Raw genomic sequence first — 19,512 nt, 5'->3', positions numbered from 1 at the left:
TCTGTCCCTGCTCAGTCACCTGACTGTGAAAACATGAGTTCAATGCACTAGCTAATTAGTCTGTTGTGAAACCCATTTTCAGTAAAGGGAAATGTTGTAGAAATTGATAAGAAATTAAGCTATTTACCATCTGCATGCATTGTAAAGTAATCTGGCTGATGGCTTGTAACAAAACAAGAAATGAGTTTACTGGGGAAACGTGCCTTATCTGATAACGCCTATGAGTTTACAGCTTGTTTTTATATCGGGAAAATGTGCGCTATTTTGTGATGTTTTGGAACAGCTGAGAAATGGACGCGTTTATAGCCTTCTGTTAACACAAGAAGCATGCCTGACAAAGTGTTCATTTGAGACCACTTTACTCAATATGAGGAGTGCTGCCAACAAGTCATAGTAAAACACAATTACTATTATCCTACACAGAACAGATAGAATAGGACTGACTGAAAGAAATACAAGACAGAGTAAGGAGGAAAGAAAACTCTCCCACGGAGCAAACAATCTAAGCCAAGCCAGATTTGCCAGTCCCTTTTTTTTCCCACTGGAAAGCTTATTGTCAAATTGTTCCTAAGACTTTATGTAAAATAAATGAGCATACCATGAGCTATTTATCCTGAATATAACAAAGACTTGATATATTTAGTTCTTGTTTGATTATAAAGATGCAACACAGAAACCTGTCCAGATTAAGCTACATACACACACAACAGCTTGCTGTCGGGGCACTCGACAGAAGGGGAGGGGCCATCAGCACGGAAGAGGGTCCTGAGGAGGGGAGGATCTGGCCTGTTCTGTGCAAAACTATTTCATAGGGCAGGTAAGTATAACATGTTTGTTGTTTTCATACAAAAAAAAAAGAAGAAAAAGTGCTGCGAGTTGGGAGGTGGGGCCTCCATGGATTGCACTTGTTTTTCAAGCACATCCCACAGATGCTCAGCTGATTAGAGATCTGAAGAATCTGGAGGCCAAAACGATGCCTCAAACTCATTGTGTTCCCAAAATCATTCCTGGAGTTCTTCAGACCAGGCCACCTTCTTCCACTAGTTCATGTTACAGTTCTGATGCCCTCATGCCGATTACCGCCATTATTGGCTGTGGACACGGGGGTCGCAGACAGAACAATTGGAGATGCACTGTGTTCTGACATGCTTTTTGTTTTTAAAGCGGATGTCCGCCCACCCCTGCAAAAATTAAGAGGCCAGGAGCTACACATACTGCAGCTGCTGACTTTTAATAATAGGACACTTAGCTGTCCCAGAGTCCAGTGATGTCGGCACTGCAGTTTCCATCAGCTGACAGGTGCTGCCGCCGCCATTGCCGGTAAGGGAACCCGGTAGTGAAGATTAATGGCTTCACTCTGGGTTCCTACTGCGCATGCGCGAGGCACCACTGTGCTCTCCTACTGGCCTGGTGGCGGGGGAAGGAGAAGGGATGGAGTCGAACTGCTGATGTAATGTGCCGTGGCCCAGTCTCCCAGAACTGTGGACATTATACAAACTGTCAAACACAGTGATCCGCTCCCCCCCCCCCCCCCGAAAGGTGCCAAATGTGGCACCGGACAGGTTGAGGAGATAAATGGTTGGAACTTCGATTTAAACAAGGTAAAGGTTAAGTTATAATGTGCTAGTATGCGCCGCAGTGACGTAATTGCCACGCATTTGCATGGGAGCCGCTACCCATGGCACAGGGTTTTGAAGGATAGCTGCAGGCATGCTGTATCTTTACTTGTTATAGGCTTACCTACTCCCACTTTAACTGTTTCAGCAATTTGAGCTACAATAGCGTTTCTATTTGACCGGACTACACAGGCCAGCATTTGCTCCCTGTGTGCATCAATGAGCCTTGGAAACCCATGACCCCGTCACTAGTTTGCCATTTTTCTTTTCAAGGACCACTTTGTTAGGTCCTGACCACTACAAACCAGGAGCATTCCTCAAGAGCTGCAATTTTGGCGATGCTCTGACCAAGTCACCTAGACACTATAATTTGGAACTTGTCAAAGTCACTCAAATCCTAACACTTGCCCAGTTTTTCTGCTTAGACAACATGTAATAATTAAAATGCAAGCGCCGACAGAACCTTCACTTGAACCTGCATTTACCAGCCTCTTGGTCTGAACCATTTTTCTATGGTCAATCTAATAGTACATGTGCAAGAACCTGAAAGCACCCAAGCCCATATGACAGAAATGGAGATGCAGTGGGAACTAAATTTCATGCTTACTATTTTTTACTAAATGTAGGTGCACCCTAAGGAACCGCAAAATCTAGATTAAGTTGCCTACCTTGCACACTCGAGCAACTCTTGCAACTTTGGTGTTGGCTAGAAACTCAGAACTTTCTTCCTTGACTTGTTCATTGAAGAAGTAGTAGATTTTATCATCATCTCCTATTGCAGAATTTACACTTTCTTGAACCAAAGAGGAGGACACAAACTCAGCATCTGTGAAAAGCAAAACACCACAAATAAGCAGTTGGCAATCAGGGACTTGTACACAGGAGGGACATGTTTAAAGTGGCTTCCCCATACCCCCCATTCCTAAACACCTACTTGAGCCTGTCAGCAATCCAGAGTTGTGCTTGTCTCTCATCTTTCTCTTCTCACAAGAGACAAGGGCAGCAATGGGAGCCATTGGCTACTGCTGCAGTCAAATTCTGTGAGGAGGGAGAAAAGGTGTAGCTGAGCCACAATGTGTGTGTCTATGGACGCACACAGCCCTGCTTAGGAGTGTGCCCGGTACTTGTGCCCACTCAGCACACAGATTGCTGAGGGGGCACTCAGGGAAGAGGAGGAGTGGAGATTGCTGCAGGGGACCCCAGAAATGGAGGTAATTACCTCACACAGAGCAGGTAAGTACAATATGTTTTTTATTTTAGGTGACAAAATAGGACTTTAGTATCACATTAAAATAGGTACCACTTGAGCAGCGATTCAGAAATATGTATGCAAAACTCCATCCCTGTAAAGAAAAAATGCGCTGACAGTTCTAAATAAGCTGCAGGTTTTAGTTGACTGTAGACATTAGTAAACATTTGGAGATGTACTCGCAGGTGTGAAAAAAAAAGCTGTAAATTAAGAAGCCTTTCAGAAATAGAAGTGTTAATAGTTTATATTCATCAATTAACAAAATTGAAAGTAAATGAACAGAAGAGAAATCCAAATCAAAACAATGTTTGGCGTAACCCCCCCGCCCCCCCCCCGCCCTCAAAACAGCATCAATTATTCTAGGTACACTTGGCAGGACTCCTAGTTCTTCTTTACTATAAAGATAGTTCCTAAGGATACTGGCTGTATGCTTGTGATCGTCGTCCTGCTTCAGAATACATTTGGGGCCAATCACGCGGCTCCCTGATGGTATGGCACAATGAGGTTACCAAATATCCAACTCCAAAACAAATACGTTCAGAAATGGGCCTTTCTAGCAGCTTTATTTTCTCCCTCTTTGAAACCAATTGAGATTTTCCTTGGCTTTGTGTTCGGGATCATTGTCTTGCTGAATTGTCCACCCTTGTTACATCTTCATCATCCTGGTAGATGGCAGCAGATTTTTATAAAGAATGCCTTTGGTACATTTTTCTATTCATCCTGATATGAAGTTTGCCAGTACCGTATGCTGAAAAAAAGCCCCACACCATGATGTTCCCACCTCCAAATTTTACTGTTTAATGTTGGTATGGGGGTTTTCTTGGGGTGATGTGTAGTGCCATTTGACCCCCAAACATTGTGTGTGTTATGGCACCCAAAGAGTTCAATTTTGGTCTCATCTGACCAGAATATATTCTCCCAGTATTTCAAAGACTTGTCTAACTGTTGTGCAGCAAACTTTGAACAAGCTTCAACATGCTTTTTCTTCAGCAATGGAGTCTGGCGTGGTGAGCATGCATACAAGCCATGGCGGTAGAGTGCATTACTTAGTTTTCTTTGAAACAAATGCACCTGCTAAGTCCAAGTCTTTCTGAAGCTCTCCACAAGTGATCCTCTTCTGATATTTCTTTTCACTCTTCTGTCAGAAATCTTATGAGGAGTCGGTTGAGGGTGCAATGATGTTCTTTCCACTTCCAGATTACGGCCCCAGCAGTGCTCACTGGAGAATTCAGAAGTTTAGAAATCCTTCTGTAACCAATGCCATCAGTATGTTTTGCAACAATAAGGTTGTGAAGGTCTTGAGAGAGATCTTTGCTTTTACCTATCATGAGATGTTTCTTGTGTGACATTTTGGTAATAAGACACCATTTTATAGGCCATTAGTTGAGACTGAACCAGCCGATATTAATTTGCACTGACAAGGGGCAGGATTGCTTTCTAATTACTGATAGATTTTAGCTGGTGTCTTGGCTTTCCATGTCTTGTTGCACCTCCCTTTCCTTCATGTGTTCAATACTTTTTCCATGTGTCATTCCATTTTATTACGCATAACTTAAAGGATCACTAAAGGAAAATATTTTTTTAGCTAAATAGCTTCCTTTACCTTACTGTAGTCCTGGTTTCATGTCCTCATTGTTCGTTTTTGCTTTAAAGTTGCTGTAATTCTGCTGTGATCTCCACACTTCCTGCTTGTCTGGCTCCTTATGAAAAATCTCATGGCAGCTTTTCACTGTGGTCCAAGCTGTGTGTCTAAAACTCCTCAGAACCAATCAGATTCATTTTAAAAACAAAACACTGCCCTGGATTTGTTTGTTTTTGTTCTGTGTCTCTCTCTACTTCACAGAAACCAGTTTAAAAACGAAAGTGAAACTAGAGGCACATTATATGATTGATTTTTATCTATTTTTAATGATTTTTAAAAGGAATCAGTTAACTTTTATGTCTCTATGCCCTGTAAACAGTCATTTCAGCAAAAACATTTTTTTCCTTTAGTGACCCTTTAATTTCTGAACTTCTTTGTTTTGGTTTCTTTGTATGTATGGATTGCCTGGGTTGTTATTGACATGTGATAAAAAATGGCATGTCACCTTTAGAAATATATTTACCTAGAAAATGGGTGTCCTATTCTAAAAAAAAAAACCTTTAGAACCGCTTTAACTTTTTCTTAACTATTGCTTTACTGGCAGTGAGCATGTCATACAATGATAACCTATCTTTTTATTTAACTAGTCCTTTCAACTTACCTGCTGAAAACCCTAATCAAAAATCCCCATAATCCCATCTGTTAGCAATACATACTACTCTCAGACTGTACAATCGACTAAGGAATGAGGAATTGTGCAAAAATATGTGTGCAGACCATCTTCAGACTGCTCTAAAAAAAAAAAAAACTATTCAGAATGTATAATGCAGGGACTAGATAAACCGGAAATTTTTTCACCTTACATATTTACTATGATTACATACAATACATGCAATCACTACTGCATTTTAAAATGTTATATCTTTGTTTAAATGCTACATGTGGGTATCCTGTATGCAAACCGGTTAAATTCCAAGAAAATAATCTAGCCTTGTCTGTATGGCCAGTTTAACACAAAAGAAAAACAAATGCAATATACCTAGCTTAAAGCTGAATTCCAAGCTAACTGCTAAATACACATATGAAATATATATTTATTTTTTTAATTTTAGGTTATATATATATATATATATATATATATATATATATATATATATATATATATATATATATATGTATATATATATACACATACATACATATATATATATATATATACATATACATATACACATACATATATATATATATATATATATATATATATATATACATATATACATATATACATACATACATACACACACACAAACTATTTAACCTGCCATAGGATTTGTATTTTTGTCCATCCAGTTCTTGAGATTTACACAGTCTGATTGAAAAAGGAGACCTGATTTTTCTCTTGTGCAGATATGCAACATTTACAAGTCTTGCCACTCCATCAGTCTGTGACTGGACAGTGAAATAAGCTTAGTTCTTGGTCACTCTGCTGTCTATTGCTATCAGCAAACCTTTTTTAGTACATGGAATTGCAGCACACTTCCTTCTGCTCTAGAGTCCTGCTGTATTCAGGATTTGCAAGAGGTTGGTATAACGTCAAATGAATGTACATACACTGCTTACATATTTAAAAAAAATACATTTGGTGACATATTAATGAACACAAAGCTGCATTATTTTTTTTTTTACAGCTTTAAGTCTGGAGGCCCCCATCAGTCTGCTTGGTATGTTGCCATCCGTTTCACTATCTTCTTGTTTACTGGATGTCATAACAAAGGATGTCAGAGTATGAGCAGAAGGCATTTCATACGTCTGCCCTGAATTATTGATGCCGCTTCTCCCCTCAGTATAAAATAATCACTTGGGCACACACATTCAGGCTAGAAAACACCAAGAAAATATGTATGTAAAATGACAATTGTGTGTGCTGATTAGAACCATGGTGTTCGTGAGTGGCAGCTGATGGTTGGCGGAGACAGATACAATAATGAAAAGATAACTGAAAACTTGTCAAAACCAATGGAGCTCAGAAAATGAACACACGATACCTGAATGAACAGCTAACAGTGATTTTGTCAGAAGTTTGGGGAATATCAACAGTAAACATTTCAGGGGCAGTGGAAATCTGCTTACATAAAACAAGAGAAGCGGTGAGATTAGATGCCATCAGGTAACGGACTGCGATAAACAGGCCCCCTGAGAATTGTCAGCACAGTGCATTTGGAAAGTAGATGAAAGATTTATATGGACGAAATAAATACAGAGGAGTAAATTTATATTTACATGCCTTTAAAAGGGCCGATACACTCAAAATAAATATTTTAGTTATAGATGGAATCTGGCGGCTTCAATAAGCCCCTAGCTACATATAGAGCTTGGACACTCAAGCCTGCCATAATACCAAACTCTGATCTCGTCCACCTGAGAGGTTTGGGTGGTCTGACCACATTTGGTACATTCAATACAGCTTCTTTAATGCTTTCTTTTATGTAAATGAATAATTCAAACATGGAGACTGCAGACCCCATTTAATGGCCACCGCTGACCCACGGTCATCCCAACAACATAACCCTCAAAAGATCCAAGATAGAAAATTGTCAGATGGCTGAACCCTCCAGCGGTACCTGCCAAAAACTGAAATATCTACACACTGACCCAATCACTAAGCTTTGTTTTTTGTCACCAGTATAACCAGTGTCACTGGTTCGGAGCCTCAAAAGTGCTCAAGCCAGTGGGTCACCATAAAAACTAGTCCACTAGCATATTCAGAAGAAAGTTGGAAGCGTATTGCTCTCATGACATGTTCTCTAACATGTCCAGCAAATGTTTAACAAGACCTGACCTCTTCTACCTGCCTACTGAACAACAAGGTTGACCATTACATTTAAGGAGCAATAGCAGGGGTCAAGTCCTGAGGAAAAAAGTGTGGGAACTCCCACCCAAGATCCACTCCCCCACCAAGAAAAAAAAAATGATACGCTCATATGCATAATTACTAAACCGCATGTTTTTTTTTTTTTTTTGATCCACTGTACCTTAGTAATCCTTTGTTACTGGCCGCTTCCTGTATATGGATTCATCCGGTAGTGTGCGGGTATAACGTCACTTCCTTGATGCCGCAATGTCTCCTGGGAGCTTTTGTCATTGTTCACGGGAGACATTGCGGAGGTCTGCCGCGACTTGTTCTTTCTAAATCCCGCGATAACTAGCGGCAGACCTGCCGCGGTTCGCCTGACAGTGACTCGAGCTGGGCATCGCCGCTCAGTGAAGGATTGGCTTGGGCGGCTCGGCTGCTCTCGTCCTGCAAAGGGAACTGCGTTCCTGCTGTGAAAAAAGTGCAGGGACTCCGTTCCCACGCGTTCCCGCAGGACTTGATCCCTGAGCAATAGGAAGGCTGAATAGTTAAGAGGGGGTAGGATCAATCTTAACTTTTAAGGGAAAACAAACCGTGCATATCAATGCAGCAGTCTATAACTGTAAATCCATCAATCATTTAATTTACACACAGAGCCAAAATATTATATAATGTGAACATTTTTATCAGACCTTGCATGAAAATGTATCTAGTGCTCTGCTAGGTACTAGCAGACAGGACCTAGTAAATTTTCCTGCAAAGTCTGAATTTTTCACATTATACAATGTTTTGGCTGGCTGGGAAAGAAAGGGGGAGGGGGGCGGTTGGGGTAATGGAGTGCTAGAATCTAGGCAATGAAGATTACTTGGGCCTCCATTTGACTTAAAAAAATGCCAAATTTGAGTAACTGAATTCAGGTGTCTTTCAGCAAAGCTGAAGGCTAAAATAGCTAGCCATGTGAAAAGAAGATTAGGGAGGTACATAAAATATTAACATGCAACATACCAAATTTCACTGCCACAAACATTTGTACAAGTTTTTTTTCAGTTCAGGCTTTAAAAAATAAGAAAAATCTCTACAAAACCACTATTCCCTGTAGCCAACAACATATTTATTTCTTTGTGCTAGTTTTTATAAATAAGCTCTAATGTGCACAAATGAGATCTTACCATTCAGCCATTGAAGAGGCGAAGCTTCGGTTTTCAATGTATGCAGCACTGAAACATTTTTCCGTATGTCCGGTGCGCTGTAGAACCCATAGCCTGATGCTGTGTACAGAACCCCATCTAAAATCAACAAAGCAATAAATCACTTTGATCCTTCATTTTAGCCTATTTCTGTGAACTACTTATACATTTAAGGTAGAGGTAAATGGAGGCACAGGGGACAAAACAGCTGCATATAATCCAATGGTCTAAGCCATAAAGCGGATCACAGTTATATTATAATATCGCAGTCACAATATAAGTCGCTGATCGCCACCATTACTAGTAAAAATAAATAAACAAAAATTCCATAAAAATATCCCATAGTTTGTAGACGCTATAACTTTTGCGCAAACCAACCAATATACACTTATTGGAATTTTATTTTACCAAAAACATGTAGCAGAATGCAATTTTTTTTTAACTTTTTTTTTTATTGGATAGGTTTTATAGCAGAAAAGTAAAAAAAAATTGATGCTATTTTTCAAAATTGTCAGTCTGTTATTGTTTATACCCCAAAAAAGAGATGATCAAATACCAAAAAGCTCTATTTGCGGGGGAAAAAAAAGGACATTAATTTGGGTACATCGTCGCACAACCGCGCAATTGACAGTTGAAGTAATGCAATATCGTATTGCAGAAAATGGCCTGGTCATGGGGGGTGAGTAAATCTTCCAGAGCGGAAGTGGTAAAAGCATCCCCACTTTTCTTCAGTGTTCTTTGTTTCATGAATTTGATCCCATTAAGTATCATGTAGTAGCATGGAACACAGCTTAGTAAAGTTGGCTCTTTTGAAATTTAGAGTTTTTGTCCTACCCTTGTGTCTCATTTTCCTAGAATTCATTGAAAACGTAATTACTCTTCAATCACTGATTTCTAAGTAAACACTTACTTCCACATTTTCCTTGTCAAAATATTTTATTGATTGGATCAACAAGTAGTTGTCATAAATAATACAGCAGTAAGCAAACCATGTTTAACATGAATGGTAGAATTTTAAGGTCCACTAAGTAGCTACTGTTAGGTAGGTTATTTGACCATTACAGAAAAGAAAAAGTAAATTAGTTAATATAACTAAGAATAATTAACTACGATTGAAATACTACAATATAGAGTATTAGCTTGGACCAGAGCTGTTAAAATGTGTTAAATAGAATAATACTTAAAGTGGAGTTCCACCCATTGTTTTATGTTTGTCTGTGCTGCATGCCCTAATCTCAGTGTTCAGAATGGACAATTTTTATTTATTTTGTTGCTTGTAAATACCTTTATTTTGTAGTCCTTCATTACTTCCTCCTCCTTATTAGCCTAGGCCAGTGGTCATCAACCTTGTCCTGCAGGGCCCACTAACAGGCCAGGTTTGCAAGATAACTGAAATACATCACAGCTGGTATCATTTGCTCCTCAGTGATTGCAGTATTCTAGACTGCATCTCCCCAAGGTAATACATAAAACCTGGCCTGTTAGTGGGCCCTGCAGGACAGGGTTGATGACCACTGGCCTAGGCTATTAAGTCACAAGGCTATTCGCAATGGTTTCTGGGATAGGCATCATGTATCCCAGTAGTCCTTGCAAATAGCCTATTTGCATAGAGAAGGGGCGGCAACTTCCTCTGACACTCCCGTTGCTATGGAAACCTGACAAACCTATTACATCGCTTGTGCAACACTGAGCATGTGCGAGATCTGCAAGGCTGAAATCCAGGAAGTCATACAGTCTGGCTTCATGATGCCCACACTTAAGATGGCCATGGTCTATTTCTAGATTATAAACTAACTAAATGCTCTAACAACCTAACAAAACGGACCTTAGTTTACAGACTAACTGTACTAGACTACATTAATCTTGTGTATTACAGGGGTATTTATATTTAAAAAGTGAAATTGTGGGTGGAACTCCCCTTTAATTACTGTTGAGTTACTTCCACATTTTCAATCAGCTTGGTGGTGTTTGTAATTAGTAGGCCCAGCAGAGCATTATTTCTAGTTCGAGCTTCCACTATTTGACTTACTAAATTGTCCTGCATCACATTTCAGAAACAAGCCTTCATTGAGTGCGTAGCTCTATCTGCCCAATCAATATCAGGATAGTTCCCCATGACTAACATTGCCCATTGCCATACAATGCAAGAGGTCCAGACTAGACCTTAACCCTTTTCTTAGCACAGTGTTCCATTTCATTGAAAAAGATGTGCCTGCACATTTATGACAGGGCTAGTTATGGTAAATACAGCTCCCCAGCCCCCTCAAACAAGGACGACTTCCTAAGATTCCCAAAAAGATAAGCTGCAATTTTAAAATATTTTTTTTAAAGTTATGTGAATAAATACATGTAACAAATATAAAATAGGTGCTATCCCAATTTAGCTGCAAAAGTTAAAATATAAATTAAATCTGAACTCAGTGTTGCACAGGCTCCTCCCCTTTTCTGAAACTGATTACTCTGATTTCACTGCAAGCTTCATACAGCTCTTCCTGGCTAGAGGACAGCCAGCATAATTTAAGTCATGTCCTCCTGGCAGAACCGATACCAGCCCATCCCTTTCATTTATTGGATTTTAGTTTCAATCATGGAGATTCCGCATTATATGTGGGCATTCGCTTGGGCAGTCTACATGCAAACACAGACTGACCAGTAATGCCCACACCTCCAGACTGACATCCATTCATCAAGGAATTGTGATATTTGCATTAATGCTCCCAAGAGTCAATTCACTGCATGCATCAGGGTTCTTAGGAGAAGTACTGAGGCAGGGTGCTGGGATATTTTCAGGTAGTCATTCACAGAACAATACCGGCAACTTCCACCAACAATGTTCTACCTACATTTCATACAGAAGCAGATCTAATTTAAAAAAATAATCAACATATTTATTAGGGGAATACAAGAACCAGGGAAGACAAAATAAAGGTAGGTGAAAATTCAAAACATAAATCCCTAGCATGAGAAACAATATACCTAGGGTTTGCCCATGCTGAATGGGTGCGGATTAGAAAGAATGAATCTTACCAATTAGAAAGCCAGTGTACCCTATAACTGGATCAAATGGGCACTTCTCTCTTCCATCGTCACATGTTAAAGGTAAAACAAATGTCTTCACGTCCTAATCATCAAAAAAAAAAAAAAAAAAAAAAAAAAGTTAATGGTGTCTGCAGCTGGTCTTGAACATCTTATACAATTAAGGGTAACAATAATGATTTCCTGGAATTTATTTTTTATTTTTGGTTTACACATTTTAAACCAAAGTTTTCTCATTTTTTTTCTGTTTATTCCAATTGTTTGCCTTAAAAATAAACATCTAGTACAGGGTGCAACCATGACTGTGGTTTCGTATTACATTACGGGTTTTCTAAAGAAAATATTTATTAGTTTCAGACTTTCTCTTCTAATCAAAGTCTGTTTAAACTTGTACAGAAAAACGTGTCAAGGGGAATAGGTTGCCCATCTCACTCATTCTGCGTGGTATGAGCTTCAGCTATTGAAATCTGTAAACAACATGCTTTGCCAGCGAATTAAATCTTGTAAAACATTAGAAGTAGCCTGGACCATAAACCATAGATATTTAGATACAATATTTCATATTTAACAAACTAAGAAAATGAAAACATGCTTAAGAATTACATTTTAAAAATATTTTTTTAACTTATATTTTTAGTCCTGATCATACTGAATAAGAAAATATATACAAAACCACATTGCATTCTCATAAAGCAAAACTCTCAATTCAAATGTGTTACAATTAATGTATCATTTAAAAAAAAAGATCAATGGAATAAATAGCGATCACTACATTATTTTATTTTTTTTTTCTTTAAGACTTGTCCGTTCAAAAATGTACTTCACTAATGACCATTCTACCAATGGTTCTTCATGAAATACTACCTTCAGCACTAATCCTCTTCATCTCCTCTTCAGTCATCTTCACTGTGCATCCTCACAGAGTTGTACTGCCTTTCTTCTAAAAATTCCCTTTTCATACTGCATATAAAATTTGTTGGCCAATTTATTTCTATGGGAGACCATTTGAGACCAACATAAGTATGGCTTTCTCATATTCATATTGGTTGTGTGATGGACAAATCCCCTGCTGCAGGTATTATATCTTGACAGCCAGCCCCACTGGTTGTCTTAATATCTAAAAGGTACCTGCATCTGATTGGATGCAGGTGGTGCTGTTCAGTTGACAATATGTCACCCTAATTTGGCTTCTTTGATTATTCAGTTGAAGGATGTCCAGAGGGAGGGTGGGTGGTCCATTTCAGAGCGTCCTGAGTCAATGGTGCAATTTGGCATTAGTGTAGCAATATATTACTAAATGTTGTACCTTCATTAAATGTAACAATATTGCTACACTTAGAGGCGCCTCTCTTCTCTTTTATACACAATTGTGACGTGATGCCACTTGTATATCAAGACAACTCTTGTATATCAAGTAAAAATTTATAAAAAAAAAAAATTATCTCGTCTTGCAAAACGCTCTCAAACCAAGTTACTCTCAAACCAAGGTTTTACTGTGCCCGTTTATCTGCAATCTTCTCTTCTTTAGATTCATTCACAGACCAGAAAAAACTTGGCAGAGCTCAGTGAAGAGCGCTCTGAGGCCTTGTACACACGACCGAACATGTCTGCTGAAACTGGTCCACGGACCAGTTTCCGTGGACATGTTCGGTCGTGTGTAGGGCCGACAGGACAATTTTCCGGCCTAGCGGACAGGTTTCCAGCGGACAAAAGTTTCTTAGCATGCTAAGAAACTTGTCTGCTGGAAGCCTGTCCGTCGGACATGTCCGATGGTCAGTACGACTCATCGGACATGTCCGATGGTCAGTACGACTCATCGGACATGTCCGATGGTCAGTACGACTCATCGGACATGTCCGCTGGCCCGAGAACCCGCGCATGGCGTCGAAGTGATTCGACGCATGCGTGGAAGCATTAAACTTCCGGGTTTGCGGACGTGGCGGCGTCAACGTCACCGCCACGTCACCGCGCTGTGTCCGCGGGGATTTTGGTTTGATGGTGTGTACAACCATTAGACCAAATTCTCTGAGCGGACATGTCCAATGAAAACGGTCCGTGGACCGTTTTCATCGGACATGTTCGCTTGTCTGTACAAGGCCTCAGAGCTGATTGGAGGGAAGGGACAAACACCCCCCCCCCCCCATACACAACACATAGGAGCAGAATTGACGGTCAATCAGCTAGATCCCCCCCCCAGCCCAGTCACCATTTTTCACTTCGTGTCAGAAATGATTTATGCTGATAGCAGAGGAACAAAGCAGCAGACGTAAATGACACTGTGCTCTTAATTGAGACAAGCACACACTATAGAAGGGTATACTTATTTTATTTCTTATTTTTATATTTCATGTCTGACATTTACAACCACTTTAAGATATTAATATGCTTTATAAAAATACTATATTGCTTAACAGGAATTCACACTATGATTTTCCTGTGTTGTGTCTGAAGATCCATTAACCAAATGAGCAGCTGCGATCAGTAGGAAATTAAACTGTAAATGCATTTAAAGAAGCGTTAAAAAGTTGCTGCTAATTGTATTGCAGCTGAAATAAGGTAGACTATAAATTACACAGCAAAGAAAATTAAGAAAATACAATTAATATATCGTACTATCGGCCATGTTAAATTGTAGGAGTATTGTGAAAATCCCCTCGGACTGACTTTTCAATGCAGACTTTGGATTCTGGGCATATTTTTAAATGTTTATGAAATGCTTTGCTCTTTGACCAAGTGACACATTAAGCAATCTTGGCATGTGTACTGGAGTTTACAGAGCAACTAAACAGCTCTGAAATATGTGACACAGAGCAGGCCACACAATTTCATTCTGTACTGCATTAAAAATGTGAAACAGAGCCATAGTTTGAAATGAAGAAATATGCTAACAATTCCAAACTTGAAGACCCCATCTGAACAGAGATCCAGCAGAAACGTCAGCACACTCCTCAAACCAAGCTCTTTCTCAAAGTGCAGTCCTGCTACAGTTATGATTATCAACCTAGGGAAATTGATGGACAGCCGCACTCCAAAAAAAGTCTTAAAAAAGACGTGCTCTTTATTGAAAAATGCACAGCATACAATCAGCATACAGTGGGGGAAAACAGCTGACGCGTTTCGCATTGGATTTCAATGCTTAGTCATAGCCCACCTGTTTATGATTATCAACCCATGAAGTACAAAACAGCCTTTAAGTGGGCATGTATTGAAGTTTGGGTGTACCATCGGCACTTGAGCAGCACCAGTGCCTAGTCCCTTTGTTACAATTCTTGTTCCTCTTTGGCCTTTCACCAAGTTCAATGTTAGGGCTATCCTGCATTAGATTTTTCTATGATAACAAATGTGTTCAATACGTCTTAAGAGGATTTAAATTGAGAGAGTGGTAATAGTACTATTAGTAATGTATTCATTGATTAATTTCCAATTGAGAGTGAAGGGGAATTGAGAAGATTCTTGTATGAAATGCAACCTAAACACTTGGATTCAAGAAATGGCAGTTTAGTTTTTAAAAAAGTGTCAATGGGTTCAATTCCCATTGTGTTTTTTATTGCCGTTTGTAATCCTATTAGGAAGCTTTGCGCTATTTATCCTGGTGACCCATTTCTACCTGGACAAAAAGTAACAGGGAAATGTAACAAGGAATAGTAGGGAAATTTTAGGATTTGCCACGGTACAGGGTGCAGACTGGGTAAACATGCATTTAATTAATAGAGCAATGTATGCCATTTTTAAGATGCCCTCCAAAAAAATGTTCTAATTTTGTTCAGTGCCATCAGGGAGGCTATCCATAGAATCTATAAGGTCACCACTCGGGTATACCTGGCAAATACTATAACTGTTCTATTTTTTGATGTTTAAAAATTAGTAGCCAGAATCAGGTATAGTTACGATCAGTAGATACGCCGTCGTAACTCCGAATACGTACCGTCGTATATTTAAGCGTATGCTCAAACTGAGATACGCTTAAATGTTGCTAAGATACGACCGGCATAAGTCTCCTACGCCGTTGTATCTTAGCTGCATATTTACGCTGGCCGCTAGTGGCGTGTACGCTGATTTACGCCTAGAATATGTAAATCAGCAAGATACGCCTATTCACGAACGTACGCTCGACCGTCGCAGTAAAGATACGCCGTTTACGTAAGGCATTTTCAGGCGTAAAGATAAACCGCCAAAAAGATGGCGCAGCCAATGTTAAGTATGGACGTTGGACCAGCGTTGTATTATTCACATTTTACGTCGTTTGCGTAAGTCGATTCAGAATAGGGCTGGGCGTAGGTTACGTTCACTTAGAAAGCATTGACTATTTGCAACGTGATTTAGAGCATGCGCACTGGGATAAGTCCACGGACGGCGCATGCGCCATTCGTTCAAAGCGTCAATTATGTGGGGTCACGAATAATTTACATAAACATTTGAATTAGGCGGGCTTACACCGGCCAATTTACGCTACGCCGCCGCAACTTACGGAGCAAGTGCTTTGTGAATACTGCACTTGCCTCTCTAACTTGCGGCGGCATAACGTAAATAACATACGCTACGCCCACATAAAGTTAAGCCGCCCTACCTGAATCTGGCTATAGGTCTTTACCATGCATATCCTTTGCTGGAAGGCCACTGAGCATTTAAAGTGTGTAGTTATGCTCATAATAGCATATGCGTTAGGTCTGGGAGTTTTTGATTTTGATTCACAGCATGAATGAATAATTTATATGACACATATTCACCTTGGTAAAGAATATTCTGATCTAGGAAATGCTTGAGTTAAGCTATTCTCATCCTTATGTATAAATCAATGCTGATGGGTGAGAAAACCTTATCTACTTTGTTTAACCATTGTTAGAAGTATCAAGATGATATGATATCAAGCAGCTGAGTGGTAGGTTATTGTGGGTGAATATAGAGGCACTATGAAATCTGTTAAATACAGTTAGGTCCATATACATTTGGACACAGGCACAATTTTCATACTTTTGGCCCTGTATGTTAACAGAATTAAAATAAAAAGGAATTAATTTGAATGAATTTGAAGTGCAGATGTTCAGCAATAATTCAAGTGGTTGAACATAAATATGAAGTACAAATTTTAGGAACTGCAACCATTTTTTTTACACAGTCCCCCCCAATTTCAGGGGCTCAAATCTAATTGGAAAAATGAATTTATATATAAATAAAATGTTCATTTTTTATATTTTGTTCAGTCCTTTACTGGAAATGACTGCCTGAAGTCTGGAACTCATGGACATTACCAAAGACTGGGTTTCCTCCTTTCTGATGCTTTGCCAGTCTCTAACTGTAGATGTCTTCAGTTTGTGGGTCTTTCTGCCTTCAGTTTTGCCTTCAGCAAGTGAAATGCATGCTCAATTGGGTTGATATCAGGGGATTGACTCGGCCATTGCAGAATATTTCACTTCTTTTTCTTCAAAAGCTCATGGGTTGCTCTTGCAGTGCGTTTTGGATCATTGTCTATCTGTACTGTGAAGCGCAGTCCAATCAACTTTGCTGCATATGGCTGAATCTGGGCTGACTATATATATATATATATATATATATATATATATATATATATATATATATATATATATATATATATATACATATATACATATATATATATATATATATATATATATACATATATATATATATATACATATATATATATATATATATATATACATATATATATATATATACATATATATATATACATATATACATATATATATATATATATATATATATATATATATAAACATTGCAGAATTCATTTGTCTGCTTCTGTCACATCATCAATAAACACCAATGACCCAGTGCCACTGGAAGCCATGCATGCCCATGCCATCACACTGCCTCCACCATGTCTTACAGATGACGTTGTGTGCTTTGGATCATGAACTGCTCCAAGCCTTCTCCACACAGAACAACATTAGTTTCATCCGTCCAAAGAATGTTTTCCAGAACTGGTCTAGCTTTTTTAGATTTTAGTGTAATCTGGCTTTACAATTCTTCAGGCTTATGAATGGTTTGCACCTTGTGGTGAACCCTCTGCATTTGCTCTTGTGAAGTCTTCTCTTGTATGTAGACTTTGACAATGATAAGCCCACCTCCTGGAGAGTGTCCTTCACTTGTCTGGATGTTGTGAATGGGTTTTTCTTTACCATAGAGAGGATCCTGTGATCATCAACCACTGTTACATAGTAGGTGAGGTTGAAAAAAGACACAAGTCCATCAAGTCCAACCTATGTGTGAATATATGTCAGTATTATATTGTGTATCCCTGTATGTGGTCGTTCAGGTGATTATCTAATAGTTTTTTTAAACTAGCGATGCTCCCAACCAAGACCACCGCCTGTGGAAGTGAATTCTACATCCTTGTTGCTCTTACAGTAAAAGAACCCTCTATGTAGTTTAAGGTTAAACCTTTTTTTTTTAAATGAGTGGCACGAGGTACTGGTAGTATTCCTGAGAACTACCTTGGAGGTCCCTTTCCTCAATTTAGCTCCCTAGTCCCTAAAATCTTCTTTAGGACACTTGGCCTTTGACTTTATCATTGGTGCCAACGTTTACCATGACAGGCGGTTCTTCCCCAGCCCCTCCCAGTAATCTGTCCACCAGATCTGTGATGTGCTGAACCCGAGTGCCCGGTAGACAACATACAGTTTGGCGCTTCAGGTCTTTGTTACAGATTGCCCTCTCTTCTAAGAATTGAGTCCCCTATCACCAGAATTTTTCCTTCCATTCTCTTCCCCCCAACTCTCCCTGGAGTTGTTTCCCCGGCAGCTAGGAGAGTCCCTCAGCTCCGGCAGTGCTCAATGGAGTGTACTTATTGGGATGCTCCCGCCTTGGATCGGCCTCCCTGATACTTCCCCCTCTACCCATCCTGTCGCCCATATACTCTTTTCTAGTGCCTATACCTCTTTGTCTTCACCCACGTACTGTGCTGGCCCCTGCCGGGTATGTTGCCGGCTCTCCTTTAGTATGGAGGGCCTTCTCAGTACTGACAGTTGCTTCTCCAGATTCAGAACCCGGGCTTCCAGGAAAACAATGTGCTTACATTTTGATGATCAAGGAACGCATACATGCAGCAAGATGTACACCGAGACGCATCTCCCTACCCGCCGGGCATCGTACCTACTAATTTAATGAGGATTGGGGATAATACCCTGTCTAAATAACCTAACAACTAGATTCCTAGCCTTTTTATGTTGCTGAGCTCACCAGTACATTCTTCTTTTCTCAAAATGTACCAAACTGTTGATTTGGCCACTATTAATGTTGCTGCCATCTCTCTCATTTGGTTTAGAAGCCTTACAATGGCCTGTTTCACTTGCATGGACAGCTCCTTTGAACGCATGAAGTAGGTTCACAGCATTAGCCCCCCGTACACACGGTCGGACAAAACCGATGAGACTGGTCCGGACGGACCGTTTTCATCGGTTCACCTCTGAAGTGGCCGTACGGCCTGATATGTGTACACAGCGTCAGTCCAAAATCCGATCGGGTCAGAACGCGGTGACGTCAAACACACGACGTGCTGAATAAAACTAAGTTCAATGCTTTCAAGCATGCGTCGACTTGATTCTGAGCATGCGCGGGTTTTAAACCCATGCTTTTCTGTACTAACCATCGGTTTGGTCCGATCGGGCAGCGGTCCATCGGTTCGGTTTTGAAGCATGTTTTAAAATTTTGGACCGAAGGAAAACAGACCGATAGCCTATACACACGGTCGGTTTGGTCCTATGAAAATGAACTTCGGTTCATTCTCATCGGACCAAACCGACCGTGTGTACGGGGCCTTAGATTCCAAATGCAAACACCACACTTAGAATCAACTCCAGACCTTTTACCTGCTTAATTGATGAAGAAATAATGAAGGCGTAGCCCACACCTGGCCATGAAAAAGCTTTTGGGGTGGCTATTCTAACGAGCAGTAATTCTTAAACCCTTCCTCTGATTTGGATGTACATACCCTCAAATTAAACCTG

The 19,512-nt window shown here is 39.8% G+C and overlaps 1 protein-coding gene across 2 annotated transcripts in view; it reads right to left on the bottom strand.

Moving 5' to 3' along the window:
* The window catches only part of SEMA4G (semaphorin 4G), a 273,488-nt gene that overhangs the window by 49,291 nt on the left and 204,685 nt on the right, over positions 1–19,512 (bottom strand). For both annotated transcript variants that reach the window (XM_040361900.1, XM_040361901.1), the window contains exons 6-8: positions 11,516–11,609; positions 8,471–8,587; positions 2,285–2,442 (exon numbers count right to left, since the gene is read on the bottom strand). In XM_040361900.1, coding sequence (XP_040217834.1) covers positions 2,285–2,442; positions 8,471–8,587; positions 11,516–11,609 — 369 coding nt within the window. The remainder of the gene's footprint in view (positions 1–2,284; positions 2,443–8,470; positions 8,588–11,515; positions 11,610–19,512) is intronic.

This window comes from Rana temporaria, chromosome 8, assembly GCF_905171775.1.
Source record: "Rana temporaria chromosome 8, aRanTem1.1, whole genome shotgun sequence".
Taxonomy (NCBI): domain Eukaryota; kingdom Metazoa; phylum Chordata; class Amphibia; order Anura; family Ranidae; genus Rana; species Rana temporaria.
This window is presented reverse-complemented; position numbering and strand designations above follow the sequence as displayed.